A 19,425-nucleotide genomic window follows, 5' to 3' on the forward strand; every position below is an offset into this window, starting at 1 on the left:
TCCAAGTACCCAACAGTAGATGAATGGATTAAAAAACTGTGGTTCATCTACACAGTGGAATACTACACAGCAGAAAGAAAGAAGGAGGAATTCCTATCCTTTGTAATAGCATGGATGGAACTGGAGACTATTATGTTAAGTGAAGTAAGGCAGTCATTGAAAGATAAACACTATATGATCTCACTTATAAGAGGAATCTAATGAACAAAATAAACAAATGAGCAAAACAGAACCAGAGACATGGAAACAGGGGACAGACTGACAGCTGCCAGAGGAAAGAGGGGAAGGGGGAATAGTGAAAAGAAGGGGTGAGGATTAGTCAGTGAACATGGATGAGTGACCCATGGACATGGACAACAGTGTGGGGACAGACTGTGGGAGCAGGGGTGTGCTGGATGGAGGAAGGCAAAGGTGGAAAACTTGGGATACTGCAATAGAATAAACAATAAAAAAATAAAAATAACCTTTAGGGATCGTGTTGGAATATGGTCAATAATCAGAATACCTAAGACATATAAGGCCTGTCCAGAAAGTATCCAGCCATGTAATATGAAAAATAGAGACGTTGATTGAAGAAGATACAAGAAACATAGGACAATGACGCCTCAGTCCCCTTCAAAGTAGGCACCTTAGGACCTCACAAAGTTCTCCCAATCGCCATCAGCTGCCCCATCATATTTTCCTGAATCTCATCAACATTCTGAAATCTCTTCCCTCTCAAAGGTGATTTTAGTTTTACAAAAAGCCAGAAGTCACAAGGTTCCAAATCTGGGCTGTAGGAGGACTGAGTCACTTGGTGATTTGATGTTTTGCCAAAATACTCTTCATGAGACATGATGCATGAGCAGGCATGTTGTTGTGATGAAGCTGCCAATCACCAGTTGCCCATAGCTGTGGCCTTCTGAGTCATCCAAATAGTTTCTGTGGAGGAATGTTCAAGCTTAACACAAATCTGATGCAGATCCGTTGCTCTGCTCATTATGTAGTTTTGCATGCAACAGCCACACTGTGCACATGCTCACTCAACGGCATCTACTGCCCCCACTGACTAGTACAGTGAAGTCGTCATTGTTCATGCATGAGCATTCCAGACCACTCTCCTTGGCTGCCAGGTTACATCAATGTGGCACAAACCATTCTCGATATGTTAACAAATGGCTGGACTTTTTCTGGACAGACCGTATATACCCTATGTCATAGTTAATTTATCAAATCATTCAAATAATCAAAAAATTCTTAGAAAAGGGGTGAAGGAACTTTTCACTATAGTGGTATGAAGAGATCTGAGAACTGTCATTCTAAAAATTAGTTATAAAACTGGACAAAATGACAAAACCTCATTTCATGGTGCTAGATATGCGCTAAAGACAAAAATAAATGGAGAGGCACACTCAACAGGAACTAGAACTTCAAGTAAGAGTGCCAGGAGTCTTTATTTTAGCCTTCTAGTCACAGGCTATTCCCATCCTCCAACCCCTCCCCACATAAGTTTGACCAGGCCAGGATTGTCAGTGAAAACCATAGTTTTGCTGCCAGAGGGAACTGACTTGATTTGGAGCAAAAGGCCAAGAGGCATTGTCAGTAAATTTGTAAATTCAGTGGGAAACAAACAAGGAAGCCTACAGGTCTGATAGCATGAGGCTCCCATGAAAGTGTATTAGTTTTCTATTGCTGCTGTAATGAATTAGCACAAACTTGGCAGCTTAAAGTATCACAAATCTATTATATTACAGATCTGTATTTCAGAAGTCTAAAATGGGTCTCACTGGGCTAGAATCAAAGTGTCAGCAGGGCTGCATTCCTCTTGGAAGGTGTAGAGGATAATTCATCTCCTTGCTTTTTTTTCCAGCTTCAAAAGGCTGCCCATATTCCTTGGCTCACGGTACCCTTCCTCCCTTTTCTAAGCCAGAAATGCTGCATCTCTCTGACCATACACTCAGAGGGACATCTCCCTCTCAAATCTGACACTTCTTCTGCCTCCCTCTTATACTTTTAAGGACCTTTGTGATTACAATGGATTCACCCAGATAATCCAGATTAATTTTCCTGTCTTAAGGTCAGCTGATCACCAACCTCAATTCCATCTGCAACTTTAACTTTACGTTACCAGGTAACCCAACATACCCACAATACCACACTCTCTCTACTTGATAAAACAACCAAACTGAAAATCAGTTAAGATAACAGCCTTATCAACTAACTTAACCTAATGAACACTTATAGAATGCCCCATCCTAATAAGAAACATTATCCAAGACAGATCAAATACTATACTACATAGTTAGAAAATATCTCAAAATGAATAAAAACAAAAAACATATATCCAAATTTCCTACATGCAGCTAAAAGGGAAAATCATAGCTTTAAAAAAAACCTGTCTACTGAAAAAGAACAAAACCTCAAATCAATAATCTAAGTCTTTAATGAACAAAAAGAATAGGAAATGAAAAGAAAGCATAAGAGAAAAATAATGATTAGAGCACGAATCAATAAACAAAAACAGTACAGAATGCCAATGAAACCAAATGTTCGTTCTTTGAAAAGATCAATAAAATTGATAAATTTTTAGCCAAACTAACCAAGGCAAAAAGAGAATACCCAAATTACCAAAAATAGAAATAAAATATTACCAATCTACAGATGTGGAAAGAATTAGAGGAGAATATTACTAACTGGATGCCAACAAATTAAGACAACTTAGGTGAAATGGAAAAATACTTGTAAAGACAAAGTAACCAAAACTCAGAAAGAAATAGAAAATCTGAACAGAGCTATATAAAATAATTAAATTGATTCAATAATTTAAAAATCTTACTTCACAGAAATTCCAAGCATAGGTGACTTTATTGGTAACCACCAAATATTTAAAGAAATAATGCCAATCCTTCATGACGTATTTCAGAAAATAGTAGAGGGAAGAACATTTCCCAGCTCATTCTGTGAAGCTAAACAATCATATCTCAAGAAAATTATACAGCAATATATCTCAAATACAGATGTAAAAAACAATATTAACAAACAGATTCCAGTAACATATAAAAAGAATTAGTAACCAATACCAAACGGGATTTATACAGGAATATAAGGTTGGCTTAACATCCCAATCAATTAATGTAATACACCATATTAACAGACTAATGAACAGAAATCACATGATCATCTCAAAAGACAGAGGAAAAACATTTGACACCTATTCATGACAAAAATTCTCAACAACGTAGAAATAGAAGAAAACTTCCTCAACCTAATAAAGAACATCTAAAAGAAAGTTTCAACTAACATCAAGTTTATTGGTCAAAGACTAGATGCTATTCCCCAAAGATCAAAAACCAAGGCAAGGATTTCTGCTCTCACCATATTTATTCAATATTTCAACACTGTAATGGAATCTAGCTAGTACAATAAAGAAGTGGGAAGGCATCCAGATTAGAAAGGAAGAAGCACATTTGTCTGTATTTGTAGACAATGTGATCAAGTATAGAGAAAATGCTATGGGATCTACTAAAAGAGGATAAAACTAGTCAGTTCAGCAAGGACAGAGAATACAAGATCAACACTAAAAATTGTCTTCCTATATAGTAGCAAAATAGAAAATTAAGAGAAAAATTACATTCAAAACAGCATCAAAAAAGACTAAAAAGCCCAGGAAAAGACTTAACAACAGGAGTACAAGATCTGTACATTGAAAACTTCAAAACACTGCTGAGAGAAGCTAAAGACGATCTAAACAAATGGAGAGGCACTTCATGCTCACGGACTCGATGACTCGACATTTTTAACATGGCATTTCTTCCCAAACTGATACACAGAATCAAGACAACACAATTTCTATCAAAACTCTAACAGGTATCTTTAGAGAAATTGACAAGATGATCCTAAAATTTATATGGACATACCAACTTTTGACTGGGAATAGCCAAAATAATTTTTTAAAAGGAGATCAAAAGAAGATCAAAATAATTTTTAAAAAGTAATAGTATAAGTTGGAGAACATATACTACTCAATATCAAAACTTAATTAAAAAGCTACTGTAACAAAGATGGTGTGGTAGTGGTGTAAGGACAGGCAGACAGAGAATAAAAGTCCAAAAGTGCACCCTTACATTTACGGTCAACTCATTCCAACAAAGGTGCCGAGGCAATCCAAAGGGCAGAGTCTTTCCAATAAACAGTGACTAGACTTTTAAAATGTGGTATATCCATACAACAAAGTATTATTCAGTCATAAAAACTAATGACTGATACATGCCACGGCATGCATGAACTTCAACATTATGCTAAAAAGAAGCCAGATACAAGTCTGCATGATCGTGTTTATAGGAAATTTCTACAACCACCATATATCTAGAGACAGACAGCACATCAGTGGTAGCCTGAAGCTTGGACTAGACGCAGTGAATGAATGCAAACAGCCATGAGGAAATTTTAGAGGGAGATGGAAATGTTCTAAAACTGGACTGTGGTGATGGTTGCAGAGATGTGTCAATGCACTAAAAATCACTGAACTGTACGCTTACAGCAGGTGAGTTCTATGCAATATAAACTATTCCTCTGAGAAACTGTATACCTTTTTAAAGGAACAATTAGGAGTTTCCCATCCCTGTAGTACACAACCAGAGACTGAATGAGCTCCTAGCAGGGATGCTTGAGTGGCAGTCTCCATGACCTTCATCCTTGACCTCACTGTACAATGCTAAGAGCTTGTGGCCTTTTGACCCAAAGTGCTGGTTTATGCATTTTTGTGCCTTTTCCCAGTTACAATTCACGTGGTTATAAAAGAGAGAATATTTGTGATGGCCCTGCCAACATTTCACTTGCAAACACTCAAGAGAGAATGCAGAATGTTTTCACCTTTCGTCCTGTAAAAGCTGCTCGATGAAGCGGTGTGTCTCCCATGTCGTTTAATACATTTACTTCTGCACCAGCCTGGGAAATAGGAGAACTTTAAATATCCTTCACATATTAAGAAATGTACAAATGTGAAAATAATCTCTGAAAAATATATTAAATATTTCAAAATTTAAAGTCACTGTTAATGTTGATTGGTTGTCACTAATAAAAATAAATGTATTCCATAGTAAAAGTAAATAGTAAACTTCCCAAAAGGTCAAAATCTATCTGATAAGTAGAAAAATTAAAATCTGCTTTTCTTTAAAAATCTATATACCTTCATTCAACTTTAGAAACAGTCATATTTTTATAAAAGGCAAATCATTTCTGAATGAAATATCATTATTTTTGCCACCAATTTAATAAGTTTTCAGAGGGGAAAAAAAGGTAACACCATTTAAATATACACATCAATTTGGAGATGCAACCCAATTTCAGAAATACCAAGCTGTAAAAAATTGTTAGTCAAAGAATTGAGAAATATGAAGTCTTAAATTATATGGTACTCATGAAGAAACTCTGAAATTATTTTTTAATTACTTAGGATGTGCTTTGGTTATTTTTGTAACTGTTATGATCAAAAACTGAAAATCCATAATATTTTCAATAATCCTTATGTCCATTTTTGCGATTTTAAAAAGCCAATACTGTAGAAATCACGGGGTGGGGATTGGCTGTGGGAGCAGGGGGTGGGCTGCGCAGAGGAGGGCAAAGGGGGAAAAAATTGGGACAACTGTAATAGAATAATAACAATTTTTTAAACTTGAAAAAAAGCCAATACTGTACAAATCAAACAACTAAAAAACGGAATTTTAATTAATCAGGTTAATGTAACTCATATATTTAGTGAAAACCAATTAGTGTCTTTTGTGAGGAGCCACTGCTTTGGAAAAAGCATTACGACTCAGTTGGCTTCCCTAAGACTTTCATCATTTCCATAACAATATTATATTTATTTAAAAATTAAAGTTATAAACATACCTCTAACAGGTCCTGAACCACTTGTCTGTGTCCAAAATAGCATGCCAGATGAAGAGGTGCCCAGCCCAAATTAGACTTACTTCTCCCTAAAAGTGCAAAAACAAAGTATTTTTAGATATAATTTAGGTGCTTTTACAATAAAATTAGTTTCCCTGTAACGGCTACTTCAGTACACTGGCCAGTGGCTCTTTTACACGGCACTGCTGATGAGTGGCAGACGAGACATATGGCAGGGTAAAAAGGTAACGAGTGTCATGGATTAGCACTTGCAAGGCCCAGGTTCTGCTGCCAGTTTCCTAAGTCGATGTCCTCATTCCTAAAAGGGCGAGAGAAGACATGAAGGGTTACTTTCAAACGAGATGATGGCAAGTGGCTGCTGATTCTAAGGTTCTGAGTCTAACCACCTTGCTGTCATCTAATAGATGTGATGTCCTTGGCACAGTATTTTCATGAAAAGAATCCCTCTTTGGAAACCTGTAACATGGGAGTCTTAAATTGATAAAGAATTTTTCCTGCAGCATTTGGAAAGCTGTTAGCTTTGTAAACAGTGACTGAACATGGAGTCTTGACTTCAGATAAAATCTCAGGTAATGAGGATATTGGGTTACTGGAGTCCGACTAGATAACAAGAACCAAAGTTAAAGGCAATGAAACGTGAGATCCTAGCAGTAGAGCTGAGAAGAGGTATAAAACAAAAACTGAAAGAAATAAACTAATTCAATTTAGAAAAAAATAAAAAAGAATGGGGAAAGGGGATGGCGGGGGTTGTGCCCTATAGCTCAGAGTTCGGATGCTCCACGGGCTAACCAGAATCCCACATCAAGCTTGAGCGAATACAGCCCATCCAATTTCCAAAGCCCACCACCCTGGAGGTTCTACCAAAGTCCCGGGGGCACTTCTCAGAAGGAGTTGGAGCTTTAATGCCTGCCTCAGCTATTGGATTTGAGCCAACCTCAGCCACCAACCTCAGTGTACCCAGAACAGGCCTCTAACAACTGTCCCTGTGATAGTTTGCCATTTACTCAAATTCCCACATCTGTTGTCTCTTAAATATGTGCCCTCTGGAGAAACCAGAGAAATAAATCCTGGAGTCTCAGTCTATTTCACAGAACATTTCTTTTACCTTCTGCTCTTAACCGACACCTAGCTTGTACTGACAATGATTCTCCTTTACTCCTCGGGTGGAGCCTCCCTTGGTTAACACACCCACTGGTCCCCACTGAACAGAAGTCACATGAACCTCCCCATCAAAACACAAGGCTGTCTTTGGTCAGTGATGTCACTCACATTACAACTCCTCTATGACTTCTGCCAACAAGCCAGGGCTACAGCACCCCCAAACGCCTTCTTTGCTGCCACCTAGCAGCCTCCCAGCAGTTTATCCCTCACCAACTCACTGAGCAACATAGTCTTTCTCCCCACCTCCCCTGACATATCCAGCTGCCATCGAGGGGTGTCCACCACTGTTCAGTATCCTGGCCTCTATTTTTCAGCCTCCCTCACTGCCCACAAAGTTTGCCTCTGCTCAGCGTTGGGTACTTGGTCCCAGGGCCTGGATATCATTACCATCTCTGAACTCATGAACACAGAAAGCCCACTTTTCCCCAAACGTCCCACTTTCCAGCTTGTCACAGGGGTATACTCCCAGACTTGTTCCTCAACTTCATCAGCCCTTCAGTTCTCAATTACTTTTCGTGAACGTAAACACCTACATTGTCACTTCCTTCAATAAATCCAGCGTGCATTTCTTGATCCCTCATATCAGCATTTCTTCACTAGTATCTTTAATATCCTTGTTTCACTGCCTTTCTCACAGCAACCCAGAAAAACCAATGTCTGATAAATATACTAGCTCCATGTGTCTATAACCACACCCAAACGGGTGTGTTGCTAAACGGTGACTAAAAAAATAGTAATAACAGAATCCCGCAGATCTGTGGCACCATAAATTCAGGATCTCATACCCTCCACAGTGCTTGGCAATTCTTTTTATAATGCCCTATTCGGGTGTCTCTCCTACATTCCCCAAGAGATAGTTCAATCCTTCACTATTCTCAAGCCTCCTACCACACACTTTCCCCTCAACGATGACCTCATCTCTTAGCTTCCCAGGAGAAGCAGCTTTCATAGAACTCCCTGGGCTTCCTGGCACCACATCGACCACTGTACCTCCATCTCCAGGCATTCTTCGATCCTTTCCTCCTGATGTCTAAGACTAATCGCTCTTCCGGTATCCTGGATCCCCCTCTTTCCTGCTGCTCAGGCATTCCTTTTTCTCCTTTGTTTTCAACCTCTCTCCCTTCAATTGCAAAGAGAAAGGAGCAAGCAGACACTCTGTCCGGTCTAACCAGCAAAAGCAACAGACCCCTCTCAGACCCCGTGCCATCTACCAGCTACTGTCCTCCACACTCTCCCTGCTCACTCCCAGTATTCACTTACTCTTTCCACCTTCCTTCCTTCGCATCAGCTCCCACCACCCACTGTACACTAGGTTCACCTCCCACCACATCATTAAAACTGTCCTCAATTGTTATCAATAAATGCTGCCACCAAATCCCGGGGGTACTTCGCAGCTGCCACAGTATTGCGACAATGATCAGGATTGGATAACATGGCCTCAAGCCTCTCTGGCTCCCACAGCCCTGCATTCTCTGAGGTTTCCCTCACTGCCCCAGCACTTCTTCCCAGGGTTCTCTGGAAGCTCCACTTTCTCTGGTTAGTCCTTTATTATCGGTATCTCCAATAGTGTCTCCTGGCCGTTTCCCGTCACCTTGTTTACATGCTGTCGACTTCAAAATTCATATTTGCATTTCCAACTCTCTTCTAGACACCTGCATTGGGATGATACAAAAATACCTCCTGCTCAAAAACTACAAAGCTGAACTCAACTGTCTCCTCACATATGCACATGCACACACAAAGTCTACCTAGTCCCTTCCCGCATGTGTTCACAATAAATCGCCCCACTGTTCACCTCGTTTCTCAAGTGATAAATAAGCATTACTCTCGCCTGCTTTCTACTTTTCACCATTCCCATTATTTCTCCTCCCATCTAACCCATAATGGTCTCCGCTAACTCACTATAACAGCTTGAACTGGTCTCCTCACATCTAGTTCCAAATGGGATTCCGGATAAAGAAATCAAAATTTCCAAAATCCTAAATTATTTGTAAAATACTACAAATGTTCTTTCTATTCTTTATTATTTACCATGGATATCCAACAAATTTTGTTCAAGAATAAGAAATACCAAGTTTAGAAACATTCACAAAGAACAATGCCCTCTATAGAATACAAAAACCCTGGGAAACTTCAGTTACGCTGTTATGAGTAATAGTCAAGTGGACAACGTTGTCGGTAACAGTCAGGTAACTTCACACGCAGACTTGCAGCAGAGTGACGGAACAGCACGAGACAGAATCTAAAAGTCTTCTCTAAAACTAGCAAAAGCCTTACCCATCTGAACAAAAAAATTACTTCAACTGTTATAAATCAGTGGATTTTTGCCTTATTGTGCCTGCCTCATGGCTGAAATGTTTTAAACTAAATTATCAGGTCTCTATGGTTGCCTCTGTCTATATATGTATATATATTTACCTCCAGGAGATATTAATAAAATTGGTTTTTAAAGAGCTCTGTTTAGAGAAGAAGATGGTGGCCAAGTAGGTGGAAGCTGAGTCCACTTGCTTAGCCCCACCTCGGATTCTCAGCTGATCTTCCAACAAAAAAACCTGATCAATCAAATCTTAGCTGATATAGAGAGATGAGCCAAGGAGTTACAGAAGACATTTCACAACAGGTGCATACAAGACATGGCGGGGGTTGTGACTCCCAGTCAGCCAGCTGGAGGGGAGTACCCACCAAGGAATGAGCCATCAATAATCAAAGCCCAAGTACAATAAGACAGCCCATGTAAACTGAATAACGGGCATCCAGATCAGGAGAGCGAAAAGACTGCACCACTGAGTCCCAAAGAACTCCTACCACAGAGGGTCACCCCAAGAAGACAGGCAGTAAAAACAGAGCAACCTGAGATGCAGAAACAAACAAAAAGAGTCACTTAAATTGGGGAGACAAAGAAATAACCCCCAAAGAAAAGGAAAGGGGGAATCCCCAGAAAAGGAGCTAAATGAAATTGAGGCAAGCAATTTATCAGACACAGAATTCAAAGTAATGGTTATAAGGATGCTCAAGGAATATAGTCAATGGGCAAAAACTAAAAGCTTTCCCCTTAAGATCAGGAACAAGACAAGGCTGTCCCCTCTTATCACTCCTATTGTACATAGTACTGGAAGTTCTTACCACTGCAATCAGACAAGAAGAAGAAATGAAAGGCATCCAAATTGGAAAGGAGGAAGTAAAACTGTCATCATTTGCAGGCAACATGATAGTGTACCTAGAAAACCCTATACTCTCCACCAAAAACCAACTCAACATAATAACTGAATTTGGCAAAACAGTAGATTACAAAGTCAATATTCAGAAATTGATGGCATTTTTGTACACAAACAGTAAAATATCAGAAAGAGAAACTAGGAATAAAATCCCATTTACTATAGCAACAAGAAAAAATTAAGTACCTAGGAATATATTTAACCAAGACCTGTATGCAGAAAACTAAAGAACACTGAAGAAAGAAATTAAGGAAGACACAATAAATGGAAGCATATACCGTGTTCATGGATTGGAAGAATTAACCTCATTAAAATGTCTGTACTACCCAAAGCAATCTATAGATTCAATGCAATTCCTATTAAAGTACAAATGGCATATTTCACACATCTAGAAAAAATACTTCAAAAATTTATATGGAGCCAAAAAAGACTCCAAATGGCCTCAGCACTTGAGAAAGAAGAACCAAGTAGGAGGGAGCACAATACCTGATACCAACTATATTACAAGGCCATTGTAATCAAAACAGTCTGGTACTGGTATAAGAACAGTCACATAGATCAATGGAACAGAATAGAGAGCCCAGAAATAAATGCAAATCTCTACAGTTAATTATATTTGACAAAGGGGGCAAGAGCATAAAATGGAGTAAAAATAGGCTCTTCAATAAATGGTGTTGGGAGAATTGGACTGGTACATGCAAAAAAAGAAAAAAGAAAAGAAAAGAAAAAGAAAAGTAGACCACCAACTTACACCATATACCAGAACAAACCTAAAATGGATAAAACACTTAAACATAAGTAGTGACATCATAAAAGTCCTAAAGGAAAATATAGACTGTAAAATTTCAGATATCCCATGTAGCAATGATTTTGCCAATATATCTTCTAGGGCAAAGGAAATAAAGGAATAAATAAACACAGTAGACTACATCAAATTAAAAAGCTTCTGCACGGTTAAGGAAACCATCATCAAAATGAAAAGGGAACTGATCATATGGAAGATCATATTTGCCAATGATGCATTGGACAAGTTTGATCTCCAAAATATGACTCCACACCAGGAAGACAAACAATCCAATTAAAAAATGGGAAAAGGACTTGAACAGACACTTCTCCGAGGAGGACATACAGAGGGCCCAGAGACATGTGAAAAGATGCTCAGCATCACTAGCCATCAGAGAGATGCAAATTAAAACCACAATGAGGTACCACCTCACACCTGTCAGAATGGCCATCATTAGTAAATCTACAAACAACGAGTGCTGGCAAGGATGCAGAGAAACAGGAACCCTAGTGCACTGTTGGTGGGAATGCAGACGGGTGCAGCCACTGTGGAAAACAGTAAGGAATTTCCTCAGAAAACTAAAAATAGAACTGCCTTTTGACCCACTGATTTTACTGCTGGGAATATACCCTAAGAATCCTGAAACACCAATTCAAAAGAACCTATGTACCCCAATGTTCATAGCAGCACTATTTATAATAGCCAAGTGCTGGAAACAGCCTAAGTGCCCATCAGTAAACGAGTGGATCAAAAAACTGTGGTACATTTAGACAATGGAATACTATGCAGCAGAAAGAAAGAAGGAGTTCCTACCTTTTGTGACAGCATGGCTGGAACTGGAGAATATTATGCTAAGTGAAATAAGCCAGTCCATGAAAGACATCTCTCACACATCGATGTTTCTTTCCCTCTCTCTCTTTCTCTGTCCCCTCCCCTCTCTCTAAAGGTAAATAAATGGGTTTTATTAAACAAAATGACTAGCAAGTGAAGCAGACAGCGTCTGTTGTGGCCAGCTAACCCATCAGACAGCCTGTGGCCAGGACTGTATAATCTACACCTTCATTTTTCCTTTTTCCTTTCTTCAGTTCCTTCCTATCTCACAAATAATATGAAGGGCCATCAACTCACTGTAATAATTATTGTTTCCTTTTCCACCTTGATTTCTGTCCAGAAAGAGAACTTAGCATTGGACATCATCTTTAAACCTATTTCACAGGTCAAAACATGCAACTGGCTATACACACAGTTACCGAATGCCTGGTGATGCCAACCCCAGCAAAGGTTCCGGATTTGGAAGAATGCTTTTTCCTTGGGCAGGTGTTGCAATGAATGAGTACATAATTAGAAACTTATCAAATACCTTAAGGGAAATCACTGGAGCTACCACCAAAGCAACAACCAGTCAGGAAAAATGTTTAAATTCCCTTGCATAAGTTGTGTCAGATAACTGAATTGCTCCTGACGATATCCTAGCTGAACAAGGTGGGGTTTGCCCTGTTGTTAATACCTCTTGTTGTACTTGGGAAAAACGTCTCTGGTGAAGTAGAGACAGAACTAGATAAAATCCAGGCACAAACAGGACGTGTAGAGACAGTGCCCACTAACACCGCACAGCTCTTTGGTGTCTCCAGCTGGCTGCCCTCTGGTGTTGCCTCCTGGTTCTGATTTATTCTTCAAATAGGACTCAACATTTTCTTTGTTATTTTAAGAATTTTTCCCACTATAAAACTTTGTTTTTCATAGCTCAATGTTACAAAGAGACCCCTAGGATATTGGCACTCAGCGCTATAAGATAATTGCTAAGGCCTAGGAGACTTCATTTGAGAAGCTCCAAGAGACCACAGAAGATGTTTGCCCTTAAAGGAATATGAAAGTAAAACTTTACTGTGTTTTGGTGTTCTTGTTGCTCAAACATGGCCTGAGGCTCAAAAACAAACCCACTTTCCTTGCCGGGTGAAACATGACAGACCCAGAAAGAACTTTCCTGGCGACAAGGGACCACTGATGCTTTTAATAACCAATCCTCAGTGTAGCTTTCTTGTTATTACTTTCCAGGAAAGATCTCAATCAAAAGGGGGAAATGTAAAAAATAATATACCCAGAGTCCTTTTTAAATGGAGTTGAAGGTTCCATCCCAGAGGAACTCCTAGCACATCTTACTCTCAAACCTCTGGAATGTTAAAACTTAGCAAAATAACCTTTGGGCTGGGCCTAAAGCAGCACTGTATTCCAACTGTTTGTCATGATTGGAATGAAAACTAAGTTATTCTCTAAAATGAGCATCACTACATTAGCTTATACACCCCTACAGAAATTCTTTCCTTAGCTTATTAACACCCATAGAAAGGAATTCCTTCGATTCATGTAATTGTTCCCCTTCCCTTTCTCCTAGATACCCCTTGCCTTCACAAAGACTAATATTTAGTCCTCCATACTCCCAGAATGAGAAGGTGCTTGTTGAAATAGCAGAGCCATTTTAGAAAATAAATTCCATTTCTCGCCATACCTGAGTGTAATATATGTGCAACCTTGCTACACAAGGCACATTATAATTTGGCTGCTACTTACCTACCTAGCCTTACCCCTCACCCCCTCCTGACTATAGGCCCTTGCTATCTAGGCTGCCTCTCACTTCACACATGCTGTTTCTTCTAGGCTGAGCCCTCTTCTTATCTTCATCTGGTTAAGCCCTACCCATTCTTAATATGATGGGGGATGCCACCCCCCACAAAAAAAACCGGAATCATCTTCTGGAGGGCGGGCCCCTTGTAGTACAGGCTTCCACTGCTAGGTGAGTGTTCTAGGAACCCATCTGTATCAGTGTGCCAGCTGGTATTGTTGTGAGAGGCTGCATTCAGCTTCAGTGAAATTTTTTTGAAAGACTCTTTCAATGTGTTTGCCCATTTCACGATGGGTGATTTATGAGCGCACCTGCCCACACCGTGCTGTGAGTGTTCAGTTTTTGACTAAAAACGGCATGACCTCCATGCCCCATGCTGCCTGTTCACCCAATCTCCCCAAGCGACCTTTTTTTTTTGTCTCCCCAGATGAAAAAGTCCTCAAAGGGAAACGATTTGCCAATGTGGAAGATGTGAAACAAAAAAAACAGCAGAAGTACTAAAAGGCATCAAAACTGACGAGCTCAAAAACTGTTTTTGAGCAGTGGGAAAAAATGTCTCAACAGGTGTACTGCATCAAATGGAGAGGACTTTGAAGGTAACTGAAGTTTAAACGTGTAAGAATAAATACACAATATTTTATAAATAAATTCCGGGGTTTTATGGGTCCCCCCTTAAATGTCACCTTCGAATCACTTCCTTCAAAAAACTAATCCCTCAAGTTCCAGTCACATACCTCTCCTATGAGGTCCCACGACACCCTACAGTTCCATATGCTGGTACATATGTGTCATGTAGACATCAAACGACCTATTACTCTACTGGACTGGTCTCAGTGAGGGAAGGGATACTGACCGACACCATCTCCAAGGTACTTTACATGACTCCCTGAGCATACAGAAAACACTTGAACCTGCTAAGTTCAACTACAATGTCTTCAAGAAGAACAAACTGTCATAGCATGCATCTTGTGGGCTCCCAGTCACCCTTGTAGTTCATAAGGCTTATGATCCATAACAATTTTAAGAAAGGATCTCAATTTCTCTGACTTAAAAGAACTAGGAGAGACATTTTAACACTCTTACAGGGGTTCTTTCTAGGATCAGAGATGGAAATTTATTGCAAGCAAGATCAGAAAGATTAATGCTCAGTAAATGATAGAGTTAAGTACATAAGAGAGGGTACATAAGTAGTAAAAGAGAAAGTGAAAAAACTCATTCAGCCCTGACCAGGGCGGCTCAGTTGGTTGGGCATCATTCCGCAAAGCAAAGTCACCAGTTTGATTCCTAGTCAGGGGACACACCCAGGTTGCAGGCTGGGTCCACAATCAGGGAGCGTGCGAGAGGTCCCCAGTAGGGGCAGTTTTTCTATCTCACATCAATGTTTCTCTCCCTCTCTCCCTCCTTTTCCCCCCTCTAAAAATAAATAAATAAATCATTTTAAAAATCCAATCAAAGCTTACCTTTGCAATTAATATCAGCAATTACTTCGTTCTTTTTCATGGTTTCTAACAGCTGTCTTACTTCTTCAGCATTTCCATTTCTGGCATGATGGAGCAGCTGTTGCTCAGTTTCTGTATTCATTTCTACACCAAAAAACCCACAAAATAACAAAATTACTTTTATCTAAGAACATAACTAGCTTTTAACTACTACCTGCTAATACAAAAAGGGGAAAGAATCCTCTTTATTTTGCAGCTAGACACAACAACTAATTAAATCAGTTGCAGGACCAGAACTTGACCCTGACAGGCGGCTTGCCCTTTGTATTATTATTGAAGAAGTACACTAGACATTGGGGCAAGTTTCTTAATCGTCCAAAGCCTGTTTCCTCATCTGCAAAATACAACCAATTTCGTGAGCTGTCGTAAAATTATGTCTATAAAAGCATTCTGTCAAATACAGGTATTTTATAAATAGTTATTATTACAACAATTACTAAAGTAAAAATGTGGCCATTCAAATAAAAACATTAAGGACTGAAATGTAAATTAACACATTCAAAACCCGCACACACAAAAAACATTCTGAATAGAAAACATAAATTTTGATAAGGACCTTCACATGGCCATTATAAATGAGTGTTTTCTCTTTCATATTTTCTCATAAATTCCAAAACAAATATTGAGGGACTGCGCAGAAATATACAGCATGTATGTCAAAATGTTATGAATAGCAATTCCCAAAAGAAATACTAATTCATTCTTACTAATATTCAAATAAATAGAAATAAATCAAACAAAAATATGGGGTTTTGCCTACCAGATTAGCAAAAAAAAAAAAAAAAAGAATTAAACACACACAGTGCCTTCATGGGCAGGAAAAGTAAAGTATACTCTGATACTCTGATAAACTGCTCATATAAATGTAAATGCATACGATTTTCCATTTGTTGCAGGGGAGGAGGCAACTACTTGACAATATTTTTTAAATTCCGTACTACAGAGCACTGAGGGAAAATTCTAGGAAGATGGCAGCATAGGAAACACCGGGACTCTCTCTCTAGCTAGATAACAAACGCCCCGGGAGTTGTCCAGTGCGCACTGAGCTAGTACCAGCTGGAGCAGAAGATTGCTGTCCTGGGCTACAACTCAAAAGGTGAGAGTTTTCAACATATCAACTGTCAGTCAGGCTGTAGAAGTCAAGCCCCCTCCCTGGGAGAAGATTAACATTTAAGGGGACCGAGGCCAGTGGCTTAAGATCTGGCAGAAAGGACTAAGTGTAAAAGCAGGGATACAAGAGGGTGGCAGCTCTGAAACTGAGAGAGGGGAGTGTTGAAGGGGGCCAGATGGCTGTGAAATACCAAAGAAAGAGCAAGGACAAGCATGACCTGCAAACGGCTATTGGTACGGCAAGTAGACAGCCACTGATGTATACTCCACAATTCTTTCAGTGGAAATGACAGTGACAGAAAAGATTGGGGTAAATTGAGGAGTGAAAGTGGGTAACAGGGAGAGAGTACACCAGACTCCTTTAATGCAACTTGGTTCTGAAAAGCTGGTGAGAGTTCACTTTTGGAAATTAGATAATTGGGCATGTTCATAGTCTAAGGAACAAGAGCCAAAAGAGAGTAAACACATGCAATACAGGAAAAAGGACAGATGAGGGAGGGATCAGACAAGGTCCTAGAGGAGACTTAAGCAGGTAGATGAAAAGCCCAAGATGACTACCATTATCCTAAGGAAAGAAACAAATTCTTAGGTACCTTAACAGGAGAGAGGCTCTTACCACAAGATAGGATTGCGGGGGGGGGGGGGGGGGTTGAGTAATAGAAATAAAATAAAGATTGTTTTTATTTTAAAATTAAGAAGGGAACAAGGCCAGGACACATACCTAGGTTGTGGGTACGAACCCTGGTCAGGTCACCCACTGGAGGCAACTGACTGATGTGTGTCTGTCTGTCTCTCTCTCTCCCCCTGGCCCTTCCTCTCTCTCTCTAAAAAGCAATGAAAAAGATGTCCTTGAGTGAGAATTTAAAAAAAAAAATTACACCAAGACAGAAAAATAAAACTTCTGTTGCTCTATGCCTAAATCCCACATGTATCCATTTTAACACAGATGCCTGTTTGATTACAAAATCCTCTTAAAGCAATTTGGATATTCTCTCCTTTTCAAAGCAATTTAACACCTTATCCAACTAAGTTAATCATCTGCAGACTGAGGCAATTCTAAAGGTTTTCCAACTGTAAAACTTAGGACTTACTCAAACAAGTGGTACCTTGAAAACAAATTCCAAAATGCAAACAGGCATTGTCAAGTCTGTCCCATCATCAACTTCTATTACTTCAGAAAGGAGTGGCAGGGGTGGGAGGGGACTGACACTTTCCCCCACCTCCCCTTACAAACAAGTGTATTACATCATGTATGCATTTCAAACTTAGTTCTATAAACAATGATCTTTTCAAAGCAGCAACAGTAAAACTACACTTTTATAGCAAACTAATTTCCCAGTGGCTCAAACACCATCAAAATAACACAACTCCAAAAATACCTGTTATTTAAAAACCAAGTAAACATCCCGAAATGATATCAGTAGAATAAAATGATCCTTACATTCCTTTTAGCTATGCTATAAATAAATTACTAAGAAAATGTTCCAAACCAAGGCATAAAAACATTCATCATAATTTCTTTCTTCATCCAAGAAGTACCATAACTAAAGGTCCTCTACTGTCTCTGCAGACCTGAACACTCAGAATATACACTAGTATCTAAAACCTTATTCCTTCGTGGGCATCTAGGTAGCCAGCAGGAGCTGGGAAGGTTTCCAGTGTGACAGCCACCAGAAGCTGTGGTACCCACATCACCACCGGGTCAATGTCATGGATAGGTTCTGCAACTTTAAATGAAATGACATATAAAGAAAACCAATTTCACCATAGGATAATTGATAGAGACAAGAGTTAAGTTACAAGGTATCTCATTGTTATAATGAAATGTTATTTAAGGACCTGCTGTATCACCTTCCCTATCTCTACCATGCCAGGAGGTGAATCAATAAACACTTGAGAACCTACCATATTCCAGGTATTGTGCTAAACTTTGATGGCACATTAATAAATAAAACCAGGCCTTCCACTAAGAGAACTTATGATGTAAGGAAGGTAAGTGTACAGATAAATTACTATCCACATTTCTCCAAAGGCCTCATTTGCCATCTTTACCACCACCCTCACCCTTCAATAAGCCCCCACCACATCTATTTTTTGCCACATGTCCGTCTGTAGGTATTCACGTGGCCATTTCTTTGGCTCTGCCTACACTACACTGCAGACTGGGTTTGACATGGGTTCCCTATCCATTATGTTCCCCACAACATTCCTAGTACCTAGTAAGCTGCTTAAAACACGCTAAGAAATCAAATATTAATTAAATGGACAGATGCACAAATGGATGAATGAATGTGCACTTACTGGGTTGGCTAAAAAGTTTGTTTAGTTTTTTCCATAGATGGCTCTAGCAGTGCTTAGTTGTCTTTAACTTCATTCGAAACAATTATGTTAGGCTGTGTGGTGCCAGCCTTCATACCAGCATGCATTTAAAAAACTTACTAATTGGTGAATTTTTGTGCAGCCATTTTAATATTGAAGATGGAAGAAGATACTCAACATTTTCCACATATTATGCTTCATTATTTCAAGAAAGGTAAAAATATGACTGAAATGCAAAAAAAGATGTGTGCAGTGTATGGAGAAGGTGCTGTGACTTACTGAATGCGTCAAAATGGTTTGCAAAGTTTCTTCGTACTACTGACATTTTGGCCAAATAATTCCTTGCTGTGGGCTGTCTTATGCACTGGAAGATGTTTAGGAGCACCCCTGGCCTCTACCCACTAGAAGCCAATAGCAGGAGAAGCCGACATACTCAAAATATCCAAATCAATCAACTTATTGGTGAAAATGAAAAATGTTTCTTATTTTACAGAAAAAAACTAAATGGACTTTTTGGCCAACCCAATAGCTCTTCAAGGACAAAGCCATCAAGATTCCCTACAGGAAGGCCTAAAGCCAACACATTTCTCATGAGTGAAAATAAAATTAATGAAGTTTTTTTATATGCCACAAGAAATAATACCAAAAAAAGGAGAAATTTTATAAATACACACTCTGTGAGTATCTAGCATTCTCACTAGTATTGAATTTGATGTATCTCTGATTTATAAACTATTTAATGTCTCGAAACAAGTTACCTTTAGAAAAAAATACAAAATAATCCAAATGTACACATTGAACAGATTTTTAAAAACATTCTTAAACATC

General features: G+C 39.2%; 1 protein-coding gene across 2 annotated transcripts in view; it reads right to left on the minus strand.

Annotated features, from left to right (window-relative positions):
• The window catches only part of OSBPL1A (oxysterol binding protein like 1A), a 201,224-nt gene that overhangs the window by 174,266 nt on the left and 7,533 nt on the right, over positions 1-19,425 (minus strand). Inside the window, exons 2-5 of one of the 2 annotated variants that reach the window (XM_045188012.3) lie at positions 17,000-17,102; positions 15,130-15,252; positions 5,872-5,957; positions 4,852-4,926 (exon numbers count right to left, since the gene is read on the minus strand). In XM_045188012.3, coding sequence (XP_045043947.1) covers positions 4,852-4,926; positions 5,872-5,957; positions 15,130-15,250 — 282 coding nt within the window. In that variant the 5' untranslated portion in view covers positions 15,251-15,252; positions 17,000-17,102. The remainder of the gene's footprint in view (positions 1-4,851; positions 4,927-5,871; positions 5,958-15,129; positions 15,253-16,999; positions 17,103-19,425) is intronic. The other variant, XM_024580141.3, reaches the window with a different exon arrangement.

The sequence above is a fragment of the Desmodus rotundus genome, chromosome 10 (genome assembly GCF_022682495.2).
Source record: "Desmodus rotundus isolate HL8 chromosome 10, HLdesRot8A.1, whole genome shotgun sequence".
Lineage (NCBI taxonomy): Eukaryota > Metazoa > Chordata > Mammalia > Chiroptera > Phyllostomidae > Desmodus > Desmodus rotundus.